General features: G+C 39.2%; 1 protein-coding gene across 1 annotated transcript; it reads right to left on the reverse strand.

The window, feature by feature from the left end:
- Positions 1-2,875: 2,875 nt before the first annotated feature.
- Positions 2,876-11,183, reverse strand: LOC129761813 (transmembrane protein 120 homolog). Its single transcript, XM_055759596.1, has 7 exons — positions 10,978-11,183; positions 10,804-10,922; positions 10,001-10,276; positions 9,846-9,921; positions 3,372-3,737; positions 3,157-3,309; positions 2,876-3,097 (listed from the first exon to the last, which is right to left on the reverse strand). The coding sequence occupies exons 1-7, from the start codon at positions 11,038-11,040 to the stop codon at positions 3,038-3,040; spliced, it is 1,113 nt and encodes a 370-aa protein (XP_055615571.1). The 5' UTR covers positions 11,041-11,183; the 3' UTR covers positions 2,876-3,037.
- Between the last annotated feature and the right edge of the window lie 3,965 nt (positions 11,184-15,148).

The raw sequence follows: 15,148 nt of genomic DNA on the forward strand, positions 1-15,148 counted from the left end.
AGAAAATAAAACAATATATTTAAAATATATATTTAACAAAAGCTGTCCCCTTTGTATAGTCCTACGTCACTCCGGTTATGTCCCCGACATTACCCACCCGTCTTTTTTGCTTTAAAGCGTATCGGTCGTTGAGTCGTTTAGAAATAGCTTATCGAGTTACTTTCAATAAGGTACTAAGGTACAATCCTTAGCTCTTGGTGAATGATCAGTGGGCTGCATAACCTTCGGCCCGTGTATCTGTAAAGAGTATGTGTATGTATTGCCGCGACTAAGAAAAATTTTACCGATCGGATAGGAGGAATATGATACAGGGATACAACGGAAGAAACATCACGACCTACATTCAATCCCTTGAACCATGCACTCGTTGAGACCTTAAGAATAATCGTGTTTAACCAACGACCGATCTCATCTTCACTTCACATGCGCCATGCCAACTTACGAGTGTGTGCTGACGCTGACATTATAATCAGTTTGCCATTCAAAAAGTGTGCCTTCTGAAGCACCCACCTTAGCTAGCGAGTCCGCTTTCTCATTCCCCGGAATCGAGTAATGAGAGGGAACCCATGCTAAGGTTATCTTGAATAATTTTTCGACCAAAAATAAAATAGTGGTCGATGGGCAGTGTTTCAATGATCTCTAGAGCATAGTATATCGCACCCAGCTCAGCGACATACACGGAACCAGGGCCCGAAATCTTCGAAAGTGAAAAATGGAGACCGACTCTACTCTCAGTAGCTTCGCTTCGACTAGAACTGCTTCGGCAGTCGCCCACAACAAAAAGTGACTTGACTAGAAAATGAATTGACTAGCGTTGACTAGCGAGGATGACTGGTGAACTAGTCCAGTCAGTGGTTATTTTAACTGACTCGACTAATGAATACAAATCTGCCTCTTCATTCAACTGACTTCAATCCACACTTCCATTTCCCCCTGACACTAATTTTATACCCGCGTACGCAATCTTGTTTTTACGTCCATATAAATACGATTCAAAACATGATTTCTGATGCAAAAACGAAGTTACCCCACCAATGGACGGATTATTGCCCATCGTGAAAACATGAAAATGGACGGTTTATTACCCATCGTGAACTCAAACCGAACTTAGACATTTATCAAGTATGCTATAAAGGTCCTCGCGTTAGTATTAGTAAATAGTGTGCAAAATAGCGCACGCACACTGCACGCTATTTTATACGTGTGAGCAGTTTTCATGTACGATACAAAAGAATCTACCTCACCTGTAGCGTATGTCGAACCACGTTGAACTCAAACATCGATGCACGTACATGGGAGAGAAAAGAGAGGAACGAATTCGTTTTGGGGGAAGTCACTTCAAAATGCAATGAGGACAATTTTGACTGGAAGAATGAAATGATATAGTCGAGTCGGTAGAGGGAGATAGCGACTAAACGCCCGACTGACTGTTTAGTCGTTTTGGCGGAGAAACAGCGTGAAGCCAAAAGTCATTACTAACTAAATACGGATATAGTCAGTCAGATAGTCAGCTGACTATCCTCAGTTGACTATGACTATGCAGAGCCCTGCACGGAACAAGGATCTGAAATCTGTAAGATAATTCTGTGAACCGAAGAGTAAGTGGAGATACCTGCCAAGACTTCGAGACTCATCGTATGTGTCGAATGCAAACACCCCATGGCTATACTCAAGCAACGATATTGTATCCTCTCCAGCTTGAGAATATGAATCCTGGCAGCTGATCGGAAGCAAAAACTGCCATATTCTAACACTGATAATATCGTTGTCTTGTACAGCTTAATGAGGTCTCCTGGATGGGCACCCTACCATGTTCCGATTATTGTTTGGAGAAAATTGATTCTTTGCTGGCATTTCTGTTTTAGATACGCAATGTGTCTTCCCCAGGTACATTTAGAATCAAAATATACACCTAGGTATTCGAAAAACATAGAGTGCCTGATCGTTTTGCCGGATAGGTGAAGCTGAAATTCGGCGGGTTCGTGCTTCCTAGAAAACATGACCATTTCGGTTTTCTCCGTAGAGAATTCGATACCCAGCTTGAGAGCCCACGTGAACAGGTTGTTCAAGGTATCTTGCAACGAATTTTGCAGAAAGACGGGATTATTATCCGTGATGGAAATAACTCCATCGTCTGCAAGTTGTCTCAGCGTGCAGTCTCTAGTTAGAGAATCATCCATATCATTGACGTAAAAACTGTACAAGAGGGGGCATGAGCCTTGCGGTAGGCCTATAAAACTGTAACGAGAAGATTTTGAGCTGCCATGAGAGAAATTCATGTGCTTTTCTGACACCTTGGGCTATTTTGGGGGAACGGAACGAATTAGGTTGCACACCCAATAAATTCGACAGCTTCAAAGGGATAATCAAATGAAGTGCAAGCATGAACATGTTTATTCCTGATAATTTAGCCAAAAATTCCCTTCCAAAAAATATATATTCATTTGAAGGTGTTTTGACAATGTCCGTCGTATCCCCACAAATAAATATTTTCCATACTACCTAACACGTGGCGTTTATCTTGTATGTTCCATTTCTGATAATTGATAGACCGTAGCACAAAAATACAGCGATAGCCAACTAGAAATCGAAAGTATGGAGGTTTATGGGAAGAAAATGATCCTAATTGGAAATATCAGACGTGTGACTTGTTTTCACGATAAATCTTCTCCCCCTATCGTCAACACATTTTGTCTTGCTCGACCTAATGAGTGCATCCAATCAATTGTTTAATTAGAGATCTATAATTGGATGTATGAGAGGGTTTTTTTCTAGGTACAAATTTTCTGCCATAACGATACATATTTGCTTGTTGTTCTGGAAAAAAAACTCGGATATAAACAATAATTCGATAATCTAAACACACATTATTCTTTTCTATTGTTTTATTCCATGAGGCTACCCTTTACAAAACACTGAATCAACTATACATTGTGTACTATTATAGCCTGAATGTGTTCAGATTTTTACAAGACAATAGACATATCCGAACACAAAAAAAAGTTGTTAACCACGGATTTTTTGTATTATACACCATTTATTTAGTCTTATCACATTCGTTGCTCAAACCGGATTGTTCGGGCTTCATTTTTTCTTCCTGGAAAAAGTATTAGCGAACATTAGCGTCACAATTCATTCTCATATTGTTTCTCTTACTTTGTTATGTTGGCGTGCCTTCAATGCCCACGATAGGCTCATCAGCCGGTAACGCTCCTTTATGCGCCCTCGTAATTTTTGCGGAATGACCAGCATCGTGGTAGTAGTATTCCCAATGAATAGAATTAGGAATAGAATACTGAGAACCGGAATCTGAAGTTTGAGTATAATTTAAATACCACATGACTTTATTGTTGTTTGGAAGCAAAATGTACCTGCCACGTGGCTTCTGGATGGCTCGCAAGTTTGTACAAGATCCATGCATTGTACGCTTGGAATAGGTAGCCCACGAATAAAAATGGAATCAAGAAGCTGAGCCCGCGCCACATCCACGAGTGGAAGCCTTCGATTGTTATGTCCATGTCATGCCGCTCGCCGAGAGCCTTAAGTCTGTACAGCACACCTTTCTGATAACCGAATTGCATGTATTGTACCAAGCTAATGTATACATTGAAATACATGAACTGTGTTCGGAAAAGCTGCCATGTCTCGCTCTGTGGCCAAACGAGCAGAACTCCTGCACTTACAGTCGAAATGAAGTGATGCAGTCTCCACCAGCCTTTGATTCTCGATCCGTTAACCTGGAAAAAATATCCGTAAGTGAAAAAGAAACATTGTATTAAACTTTGAATAAGTTTTCGTTGTTTCACAATAGAAACATATTCTTTTCCGTCGATCATCATTGTTTAGCGTATCGTAAATATTGTTACGAAGGGAACGTATGTCACGAGTATAAGAGTAACTTTTTGGAAAAGTGACTTTTTCCCTATTCTAAAACATTGTTCAATGAAATGTATAAATTAGTGTCACTGGTGAAGATCATTTATTGAGTATAACATTATTACAGAAATATTCTTATTTGATTCTAGTCTTTTTGTCACGGATTCAACGAAGAAAGAAAAAGGACGACGTTAGATTCATAAGTGCAAAAGCAAAGTATGTACAAATGTTTGACTTTCGTATACAGTAAAACCTGTTTTTGTGCGATTTCTGTTCTTGTGCGGTTTTTTTGTGCGGTGTATGAAAAGAAGCATATTTGACGAAGTTATCGTCCATTTAGTTTTTATCGATGGTTTTCAGTGTGAAAAAAGCATATTTGCGTCTCAATTATCCACTTCTGAAATCATTCCCCTCCTTTCATCAAATGCTCTAAGTTTTTCTAAGTTTTTTCATGACATGATTTCTAACAGCAACACGTTTTGATATGCAATTAAAAGCACAAAACAGCCACGCGCAACTGAAAAGACAAAGTATCCCATCGCAAAGCAGGGAAACAAAAGGAAATTGAACGGTAAATGGCGTGGATTTGAGTTATTTTTTTTTAGGGAAACTTTTTTCATGCGGTCCCTATCTACCGCACAAAAAAAGTTTTTTTCAAAATGTGTACCGAACACGATTTTTTAAAGCTGCTGGTGCACGATTTTTTGGTATGCGACTTTTTTGTGCAGTCCCTATCCCCCGCACAAAAACAGGTTTGCCTGTACTCGCTAAATACAATGATCACGCATTTACACGCTTCTGAATGAAGTTCACTTAGAGAAGATTTATAAACTATGACAGCGTTGGAGAAACTAATCATTTACCGAGTGTAATTTTTTATAGATATAGTTTCGGGGAATTATTTTTTTTAAATATACTAGCTGACCCGGCAAACTTCGTTTTTTGTTACCAATACCTTCAAAGATTCACGTTTTCGTACTAAACGAAAAATTCAAACGCAGAACTGTTCATCAATTGATCTTTTTTTTGGCAGAATTATCTCACTTTTTAACTAAGCGAAACTAGCCAAAACATCAACCTGCCCCCGGACTTCTGAATGCCAAAGGGGGACTAGGCTCTGCGGAATGCACGTATCTGCATGCTCGTGCTGTTTAAGTTCTGACCTAGGAATAGTCGGACAATCGCGCAGGTGCTCAGGATGACCGACCAATTCCTTTTCCATGTTCAACACCTTCAGAGCATCCAGAAGTGTCTTCGGGACAGTTCCAGTTCCAGAGAGAACGACTGGAACAATTCTTGGGACCTCCCTTAGCCTCCACAGTTCCTTGAGCTCCACGGCCAATGATCGGTACTTGCAATTTTTGCGACCGTGGATCTCCTCCAGATTTTGGTTCAGTGGAATAGCGACATCGATGATGGTGATATGCCAGTCGCTCTTGTCGTAAGCCATTGTCGGTCAGTACAGTATAGCTTGAAACGGTCATTTTCCAGGACAGGTGCAGGCAGGTACCGGTAGTCTCGTACGTTGTCTTCCACTAGACCACTGGAGCGCCAGTTGTCGATGGACAGTGCGGGCCACGTTGCTGTGGCGCTCGGTGTAGGCTACGTTGGCCAAAACGGGACAGCCTCCCATAATGTGTTCTATGTTTCTATGTCACCTGATTGATGACACATCCGTCAAATGTCATCAACGTCATGATGCCAGACGTACCGCCTGCAGTTTCTCGTCGCCATTATTCTGTTCTGGATGGCTATGATGTCGTCTCTACTACTAAAGAGAGTTTACACGCGTTAGCCACAGATCAGATGCGGCCTTGACACCATGTGGCCGGTCCAGTTGATGCGGGTGGGCACCATGCACTGCCTTCTGCTTCCAAGCTGCAATCTTCTCCTCCACTGTCTGCAGATTGCAGTTGAGTTGGACCTTCGCAGAGGGCTGTATCCTCTGTTAGCGGCGCAGACAGCCCGGTATAGCGCGTTTTGGTCGGCGCGTTCTGCGAAGTACTCACGAAGTTGTTGCAGATATGTCGACGATTCCCAATTCCCCTTCATTGGGTGGAAATGACACTCTCTCCAGTGCCGATTGTGGATGGTGCATCACATCGCTAATATATATATATATATATATATATATATATATATATATATATATATATATATATATATATATATATATATATATATATATATATATATATATATATACATATATATATTTACTCAGTTGAGTAAGTTGAGTAAAACATATTTTCTGGGGTATTTTTATCCAATCATATTCAAATAAATACCAATAACCCCTAAAAAGTATACAATAGCAATATTACAAAGACGTTCAACTTTCGGTCTGTGACACCGTGCGCAAGCTCAGTTCTTGCTCTGCTCCCGTGCAAATAAAACTTCAATTTTGAATTTGGTCAAAAATTGGTGGGTTATATCTATGATAGAACCGCAAAGTTGACGTGGGACTACCGTTGGCTTAGTAATCATTTGCTTGTATATATATATATATATATATATATATATATATATATATATATATATATATATATATATATATATATATATATATATATATATATATATATATATATATATATATATATATATATATATATATATATATATATATATATATATATATATATATATATAGTTATGGACATCACCATCACCCTACAAATGCAACATCAACAACACGTGGGCTCTTCTCCTGTTTTAACGTGACAAAAGCACCGACGAAAAAGCCGACGTGGCATTCCTGGCAGCAGCGTGGACAATCTTGCTGACAGCGAAACTGATGCAGTTTCCCTGACCCAGCAAGACAGTTGAAACCGCACACTGACAACGGCGACGAACGGAAACCCTGACGCAGCAATTGGACGTATGTGCCCTGCTAGCCAGCTAGGTAGTAGGTACGGCATGGATAGTTCAGTCTGATTTTGATTCTCAAGCTGACAAGACGTCAGTAGTACATTGTAAATTTAGTGAAAAGTGAAATAAAGTTTTTTTTATATCTCCCTTATGGGATAACGCATAAGTGGCGCAGTCGTACGGCTTGTTCTACGACTTAGTGAAAGCGTAAAACTCTGGCTGAGAAGAAAAGTGTTAGTGAAGTAAACCACCCGACACGCGGTGTGCTTTCAGTGACTGTTTCCCTCAGTGTCCAACTCGTGACATCGGCTGGCCGGCCATCGCCGTCCCTCAACACGTAGGAGATTCGAGCCATCCGAGCAGATAGCTTCCACTAAGTCGGTGGATCTTAATCCTTTAGGAACAAGAGGAACCGTGAGTATTTTTTTTTGTCCCTTACCTATTCCTTGCATGAGATACAACCCTTTTCCGAGAGTCAGAGCGAGGCATTTCGCAATGGCGAACCAAGATAACCAAATAGACATCCAAGCCATTTATAATAACATTATTGCTCTAGAACGGAGGGTAGACAACCTCCAGGAAGAGAATAATAATCTACGTGCATTCCAAAATGCACCGAACAACAATCAGGCTGCTGCACAGCCTGATGACATATTTAGGATCCCCGATCCGGTCAAATCCTTACCAACCTTCGATGGTAAAAAGAAACAAGCTACAGCTTGGGTCCAGACGGTTAGGAGAACCCTGGACATTTTTAGGAATCGTGTTTCAAATGAAACACTGATGATGTACGAGCAGTGCATCATTAACAAAGTAGTTGGAGAAGCCAGGGACACCCTGTGTTCGAACGGCAATCCACAAACATTTGAAGAAGCAGCAAATGTGTTACTAGGCAGCTTTGGTGACAGAAACACCATCGCGACATACCAAACCCAAATCTGGAATATGAAAATGACAGATTCCTTACATAGTTATTACAAAAAAGCTAAAGAACTGATGATAAATATTAAATCTCTAGCAAAAGGAAATCAAATTTACGCTGCAAACTGGGGAGCAATAAATTTATTTATCGAACAAGAGTGTTTAGCCGCATTCATTAACGGCTTGCACAAACCATACTTTGGTTATGCACAAACCGCACAACCAGAAAATTTAGAAGCAGCATACGCTTTCCTCTGCCGTTTTCAGTGTGCAGAGATAACGAAAAAACAAACAAACCAGCCCCCACAAAGACCAAAGAATCTTACTGGAACATTTTTCATAACATTCAATAATTGTTCCATTAGCATTGGAAACACCCGTTTCGACAGCAAAGTGTTTCGGTTCGACAAGAAACCCGACATCCTTCCGCTGCACTTCGTTACCGTCAACAAAACAGAAGTAATAGTGGAACCAATGGAGATGTTATATGATTTGCAAACCAATAATCGCCATAGGATAAAACATCTAGAAATTGTTAATCAAAAAACTAGCTTGGTTAACTTTGGAAGCATTACCATTATAACCTTGCTTGCGACTATATTTTTCGCATATCTCATCAAAGAAATTTGTTCGATCAGGAAATTCCTACGAGTTCAGCAACCCAGCTTAACACAATAAATTGAACCGGGACGGTTCAAACTAAGGCGGGGGAAGTTATGGACATCACCATTACCCTACAAATGCAACATCAACAACACGTGGGCTCTTCTCCTGTTTTAACGTGACAACAGCACCGACGAAGAAGCCGACGTGGCATTCCTGGCAGCAGCGTAGACAATCTTGCCGACAGCGAAACGGAAGCAGTTTCCCAGACCCAGCAGGACAGTTGAAACCGCACACCGACCAACGGCGACGAACGGAAACCCTGACGCAGCAATTGGACGGATGTGCCCTGCTAGCCAGCTAGGTAGTAAGTACGGCAGGGATAGTTCAGTCTGATTTTGATTCTCAAGCTGACAAGACGTCAGTAGTACATTGTAAATTTAGTGAAAAGTGAAATAAATTTTTTTTTATATCTCCCTTATGGGATAACGCATAAGTATATATATATATATATATATATATATATATATATATATATATATATATATATATATATATATATATATATATATATATATAATATATATATATATATATATATATATATATATATATATATATATATATATATATATATATATATATATATATATATATATATATATATATATATATATATATATATATATATATATATATATATATATATATATATATAAATAAATATATATATATATATATATATATATATATATATATATATATATATATTTCATAGTAAAGTTGAGTAAGTTGAGTAAAACATATTTTCTGGGGTATTTTTATCCAATCATATTTAAATAAATACCAATAACCCCTAAAAAGTATACAATAGCAATATTACAAAGACGTTCAACTTTCGGTCTGTGACACCGTGCGCAAGCTCAGTTGTTGCTCTGCTCCCGTGTAAATAAAACTTCAATTTTGAATTTGGTCTAAAATTGGTGGGTTATATCTATGATAGAACCGCAAAGTTGACGCGGGACTACCGTTGGCTTAGTAATCATTTGCTTGTATTGATTAAATTATTGATTGAATGAAATAGTTTTTGAATTCTATTGAATTCAACATATTTGCTGAATAAGTAATAATTTGAACAAACGCCATGCAATGTAAGGTACCTTGGTTTTGATGGCTCTGTTAGAGAAACTGTAAATCAAGCCAATCAAAACGCGATAGTTAGGGCGTTTAAATAGCACTTGGCATTTTACAGTCATTCAATTGCTTATCTAAGGAAAAATAAAGTTTTGTCAATTGTGATAGATGCGTAGAAATATCTTATATCAATCGATGCAAACGTCTTTCCGACCCATTAAGAAATGTTCGAGTTGTGAGCATTTGAGATCGTTCATTTTATTCCTGCATGTTCTGTGTTCGGGTTTTCATTTTTCCCTCCATATATTCCAATTAGACCTAGTCTCACGTCAGAAAAACTAAATTAAACGAACAAAACAACTGGTCTACGAACAGATACAACCCCGGCTTAACCCGGTTCAAACTAACCATTATCGTATCTATCGATAGTTACTATTTACCTTCAGAATAGACTCTCTTATTGTAAGTGTACAATAATACCACACCAGCAGGAAAATGAATACCAACTCCAATGCTCTAGAACGCAAAGTGATTATTAATATTATTAAAAAATTATTTAGTATTGGAAAACTAATCGAAACGTTATCTATCCTACCTGTAATTAATAACGATATTTAGAAACGATAGAAACAAACCAATCACGTTCAAAATTAGTTTGAATTTCTCATAATCATCTTTGTACCGAACTTTATCACTTCTGTTCAAAATTGAAACATTCACATCCCCTAGAATAATTTTCAAATATAAACTATTCTTTTGAGGTAATCCTTGTTCGATCTCATGCAGCTGAGCTTTCCGCTTCAGAATATTTTTCTCGAACTCAGCTAGTTTGTCCTTCTCCTCAGAAGTAAGCTTCTTGTTTTTTGTGCATCTGTAATGAATAAGAAAAAAAGTAATTTGATCCACTGAAAGAGGTCGAAATTTTCAATAGTTCGAATTATACGTCGTTCCCCAAAAAACATATATTGATAGACTTTGTTAATGCTTGGAAGCTTCAAACCATTTTCAAATGTATTGTTGTGACATCAAGAGATCAAGGGTGATGAACCGTTTGTGATTGAAATCTTTACTGATATTTTTGGATAGGAAAACCTTTTGTTAATCTATTTGACATCATAAACTCAAAACAATAAAATGATGTGAATGCTCGAAGCCTTTGAATGTGTATTTAATTGTACGGTATGCCATTTCTGTTTTCTCATATCAATAGCACAAGTTCTTATCAAAATTCAGCCCTGCTTCAATATCTCAAACCCCATATCTTTCAGAAACGGTATATCAAAAATGATTCGTTGTCACCTTTGATCTTAGATGAATATGGATTACCTTATCACACCGAGGAAAATGGTTGATATTAGCTCACACCACGTAGAATAACAAAATTTTATTAGTACTCACAATTTGATGTTTTTAAAAATATTTTGCATCTGATACCGCTGATGTTTTATTTGTTTTGTGCATTGTTCTTGCATTTGCTCCAAATTTTCCAAGGAGTCCAGATAACTCGAGTTAGTTGCCTATCGGAATATGAGCTACATTTCTCAGATGCGTATAATGTAACGAAGCTTTTACCTCCAGAGTTTTATACTCATTCGCCAACTCGCCCCATTCCCTTATGCAGTCATCCAACTCCATATCGTCCTAAGGTCGATAACGAAATGTTTGAAAGGTTCATGCAAAACAGAAAATCGACATTTTACAACAACACTGGGACCGTAATGAAAAACTTTAGAAGCGTAGTGTAAATCATTTATGCATAATTCAAGGCGCCTAGAAGTATATCCTAAGGTGGGCCAACTTGCTAAAACCGCTCTTCAGCCATCTTGGAAGTCTACTGTGTTTTGTTTGTAAACAATACACAATACGCTAGTGGCGAAGCTCGCTCGTGATCAGTCTGTCTCTTTCACGCTACAAGCAAATAATTCCCCTTCTGCTTTCTTCCGTACTGTTTTCATATACCGCTCCCCTAACCAACTTAGTGACGAAACGGCCTCACCTAGTACCATAGACCCGTCTTGGCATAATTATCCTTATTTTTTCCAGGGGTACGACTAAAACGTCAAATCCCTCATATTGCCAGTGTACCCAATATTGCTGCGGTTTACTGACATTTTGGTTCAATCAATTACTGTTGTTTACAACTCGGTCCGGTTATATAGTCGAATGGTGGCCTCCATGTGAAACCGAAATATGAAAATCGCTCATGCAGTTAGAATAAAGCAGCGCATTTTTCGATTTCAATCCTCGTAAATGATATGTTGATAAACAAATGACGCCATATTGATTTTGAATTTGGGTAGCCTATATTCAATTGATGTCTAACCCCTGATTTTTTCGCATAGCCACTGTCAACTTGCCCCATCGGAAAAACTCCGGTAGCACAAAAGCGGCGTAACGTCAAATTAATCGACGATATCGAATCGAGGAAAACAAAAAAAAATTATTAACTGTTATACTTATGACAGACATACAACTGTACTAGCGTTGTACTTCGAAAATTATATGTCTGTCACCATGTACAGCGCTAGAACCACCCAGTTTCTTATATTTTCGAGCGGTTATAAGTCCAATGTCGGTCGAGCGATGAAATGTGCTACAAAAGCGCTTGAATCTAACCACTCCTTGCCTCCCTGCAAGCAGCACTGCCTATCGTTTCTGCTATAATTATGAAGATAACTTGAACAGAGCGAAACGGCATCACTGCAGCGATTGCTTTTTCTCTTTCTCTCTAAACTGTCATACAAACTCAACCATCGATGCCACCGGAATAAGATGTTGCAGCTTCCGCTGTAGTGCACAAATGCGACAAAGGTTGCGGCGAAGAAAAATGCAGCTGTCGGGATTTCACAGATGATACAATTGCTGCGGATTATAGAGCGGGCGGAACGCAAACACCAGTTGCAATAACGCACGAATTCCTGGACTTCACCGAAAAGGGAAACCTGATGGAAACCGATAGCATTGGAACGGTTGTGCTGGACCCGACGTTTTCAAATTGAATTTCAGTAATGTGTTACTTAATTTTAATATGTAGTTGAAAATGTTTAGCTCCAGATAGTTCATAAGAAATGTTACTTATTCCGTCTAGCGGATTCATAATGCTATGTTAGAGTTAAAAATAATGTAACAATAGCTTTAATTTATGATAAAAATAAATATTTATAAACAATTTTTTTTTGTTTCAACTTTCTCGAAAACATATAGAGCCAAATTAAGGGTCGAGCAATTTTGCATCCGATCGACGTGGTGCCAGATTGGCACAGTGTTGGCACGAAATTGCTTGTCAAACACGAAGATTAGGTCGACAGAATCATTGCAAAATGGCACGATGTCGGCACCGTTGTCGACACCATTTTTTGGGACCGATTTGACACAACAATGTAGACCTATTTTACCGCTGTACATGGCTACAGTTGTACTGTGTGCAGCGCCATAGACGGTTAGTGGTGGGTAGCATGAACAAATCGTATCAAAACACATGGCAAACAGTCTTTTCACTGACTTTATTTTGAGTTAATAACTCAGAGTGGAAATTTGCTTGTTGTGTTTGATAGTTAAGACGCTAAATAAAAACCTTTTTCATTGAAATATGTGGTGAAAATTGGAAAAATTCTGATTGTCAGTTTGACATACGGTACAATGTACAACCAAAGTATGTCTGTCATGGTACGATAGTACCTATACAACGCTGTACTCTTATACTTATGACAGACATACAGCTGTACAAGCGTTGTACTTCGAAAATTGTATGTCTGTCACCATGTACAGCGCTAGAACCATGCAAGCAACTCGGTACAATCGCTGTACCTGTACCGACCTGTTTTACCGCTGTACATGGCTACAGTTGTACTGTGCGCAGCGCCATAGACGGTTAGTGGTGGGTAGCATGAATAAGCAGAATCAAATCACTTGATAAACGTTCTTTTCATTGACTTTCTCTTAAGTTAATAACTCAGATTGGAAACTTGTTTGTTGTGTTTGATAGTTTAGACACTAAATAAAAACCTTTTTCATTGAAATATGTGATGGAAATTGGAAAAATATCTGATTGTCAGTTTGACATACGGTACAATGTACAACCAAAGTATGTCTGTCATGGTACGATAGTACCTATACAACGCTGTACTCTTATACTTATGACAGACATACAGCTGTACTAGCGTTGTACTTCGTAAAGTATGTCTGTCATGGTACGATGGTAGCTGTACAACGCTGTACTCTTATGGGCACCTTACACGATCAACCGGATTGACAATAAGTGTCTTCAATATCGTGACAGCTAGGCTTTCAACATCTGATCTAACCTCAATCAATATTTTTCAATAATTTCGCGTATACGTGCCCTGTTGCAACGTCGAAATAGACGGCGTACTAACCGAAAAGGGTTTGACTCGAAAAGAGATTATCGATGGTGTCGGTCGCTTCAAGAACTCTTCACTAAAAACTGTGAAGATTCTTGCATGCGATCGACTGAAATCTGTGTCACAAAAAAATGACAAAAGGGTTCTCAATCGGACAAACTCTTTTCGTGTGACTTTTGAGGGTTCCGCCCTTCCAAACTACGTTGCAATAGGTGCACTTCGTTTACCTGTTCGGTTGTTTGTACCCCGGGTAATGAAATGCAACAAATGTATGCAACTCGGTCACACGGCCGCCTATTGTTGCAATAAAAAACGTTGCGCAGATTGTGGAGAGAGCCATGATGAGAATCCTTGCGCGAAAGAGCACAAGTGTCTTCATTGCGGCGGGACTCCTCATGATATTATTCAATGCCCGGTGTACAAACAACGAGGGGAAAAAATCAAGCGTTCCTTAAAGGAACGTTCCAAGCGGACTTATGCAGAAATGCTTAAGAGTTCCGTTCCAACGACTCAGGACAATCCCTACTCCATTCTGCAGAACGACGAGCCTGTTGCTGACGCTCCCAATGCAGGAAGTTCCGGTACATCGCAGGGTGCCGTCAGGAAAAGAAAAACTACTTCTTTTCCTTCACTCCCCAGAAAGACGACCGAAACTTCCCAAGTTGGAATGAAAACTCGAATTGAACCTGCTGAGAATAGACCGAAGCAAGTACCTCCAGGTTTAAGCTGTTCTTCCACGCACCAGGGGTCCTCAACACTTCCCGGAGCAGCACCCACCCGGTCTGTTCCATTTTCGTGGTCGAGGCAACAGCCACAATCTGGTTTGCTTGCGCTTTCTGACCTGGTGGACAACATTTTAAATGCTCTAAATATAAATGACCCTCTTAAAAGCATAGTATTATGTTTGCTTCCGATTGTGAGAACATTTTTGAAAGAAAAATGTGGTTTTTTAGCAGCGTTCATTTCCCTCGATGCCTGATTCAGTGCAAGAGGTCAAGGATTTGACCACTGTAATACAGTGGAATTGCAGAAGCATCATCCCCAAACTAGATCAATTTAAATTTTTAGTTCATAGTTCTAACTGTGATGTATTTTCCCTCTGTGAAACATGGCTTTCTTCAGCCGACGAGCTGAATTTCCACGATTTCAACATTATTCGCCTCGATCGAAATGACTCGTTTGGTGGCGTACTATTGGGGATCAAAAAATGTCACTCCTTCTATAGAGTCACTCTCCCATCGATGACAGGCATTGAAGTTGTCGCTTGCCAGACACAAACCAATGGCAAAGACTTCTGCATTGCCTCGATATATATTCCTCCAAGAACCATGGTCGGCCGCCATCAGTTTTTTGATATCATCGCGGCATTGCCGGAGCCGCGG

Source organism: Toxorhynchites rutilus, chromosome 1 (genome assembly GCF_029784135.1).
Source record: "Toxorhynchites rutilus septentrionalis strain SRP chromosome 1, ASM2978413v1, whole genome shotgun sequence".
NCBI lineage: Eukaryota > Metazoa > Arthropoda > Insecta > Diptera > Culicidae > Toxorhynchites > Toxorhynchites rutilus.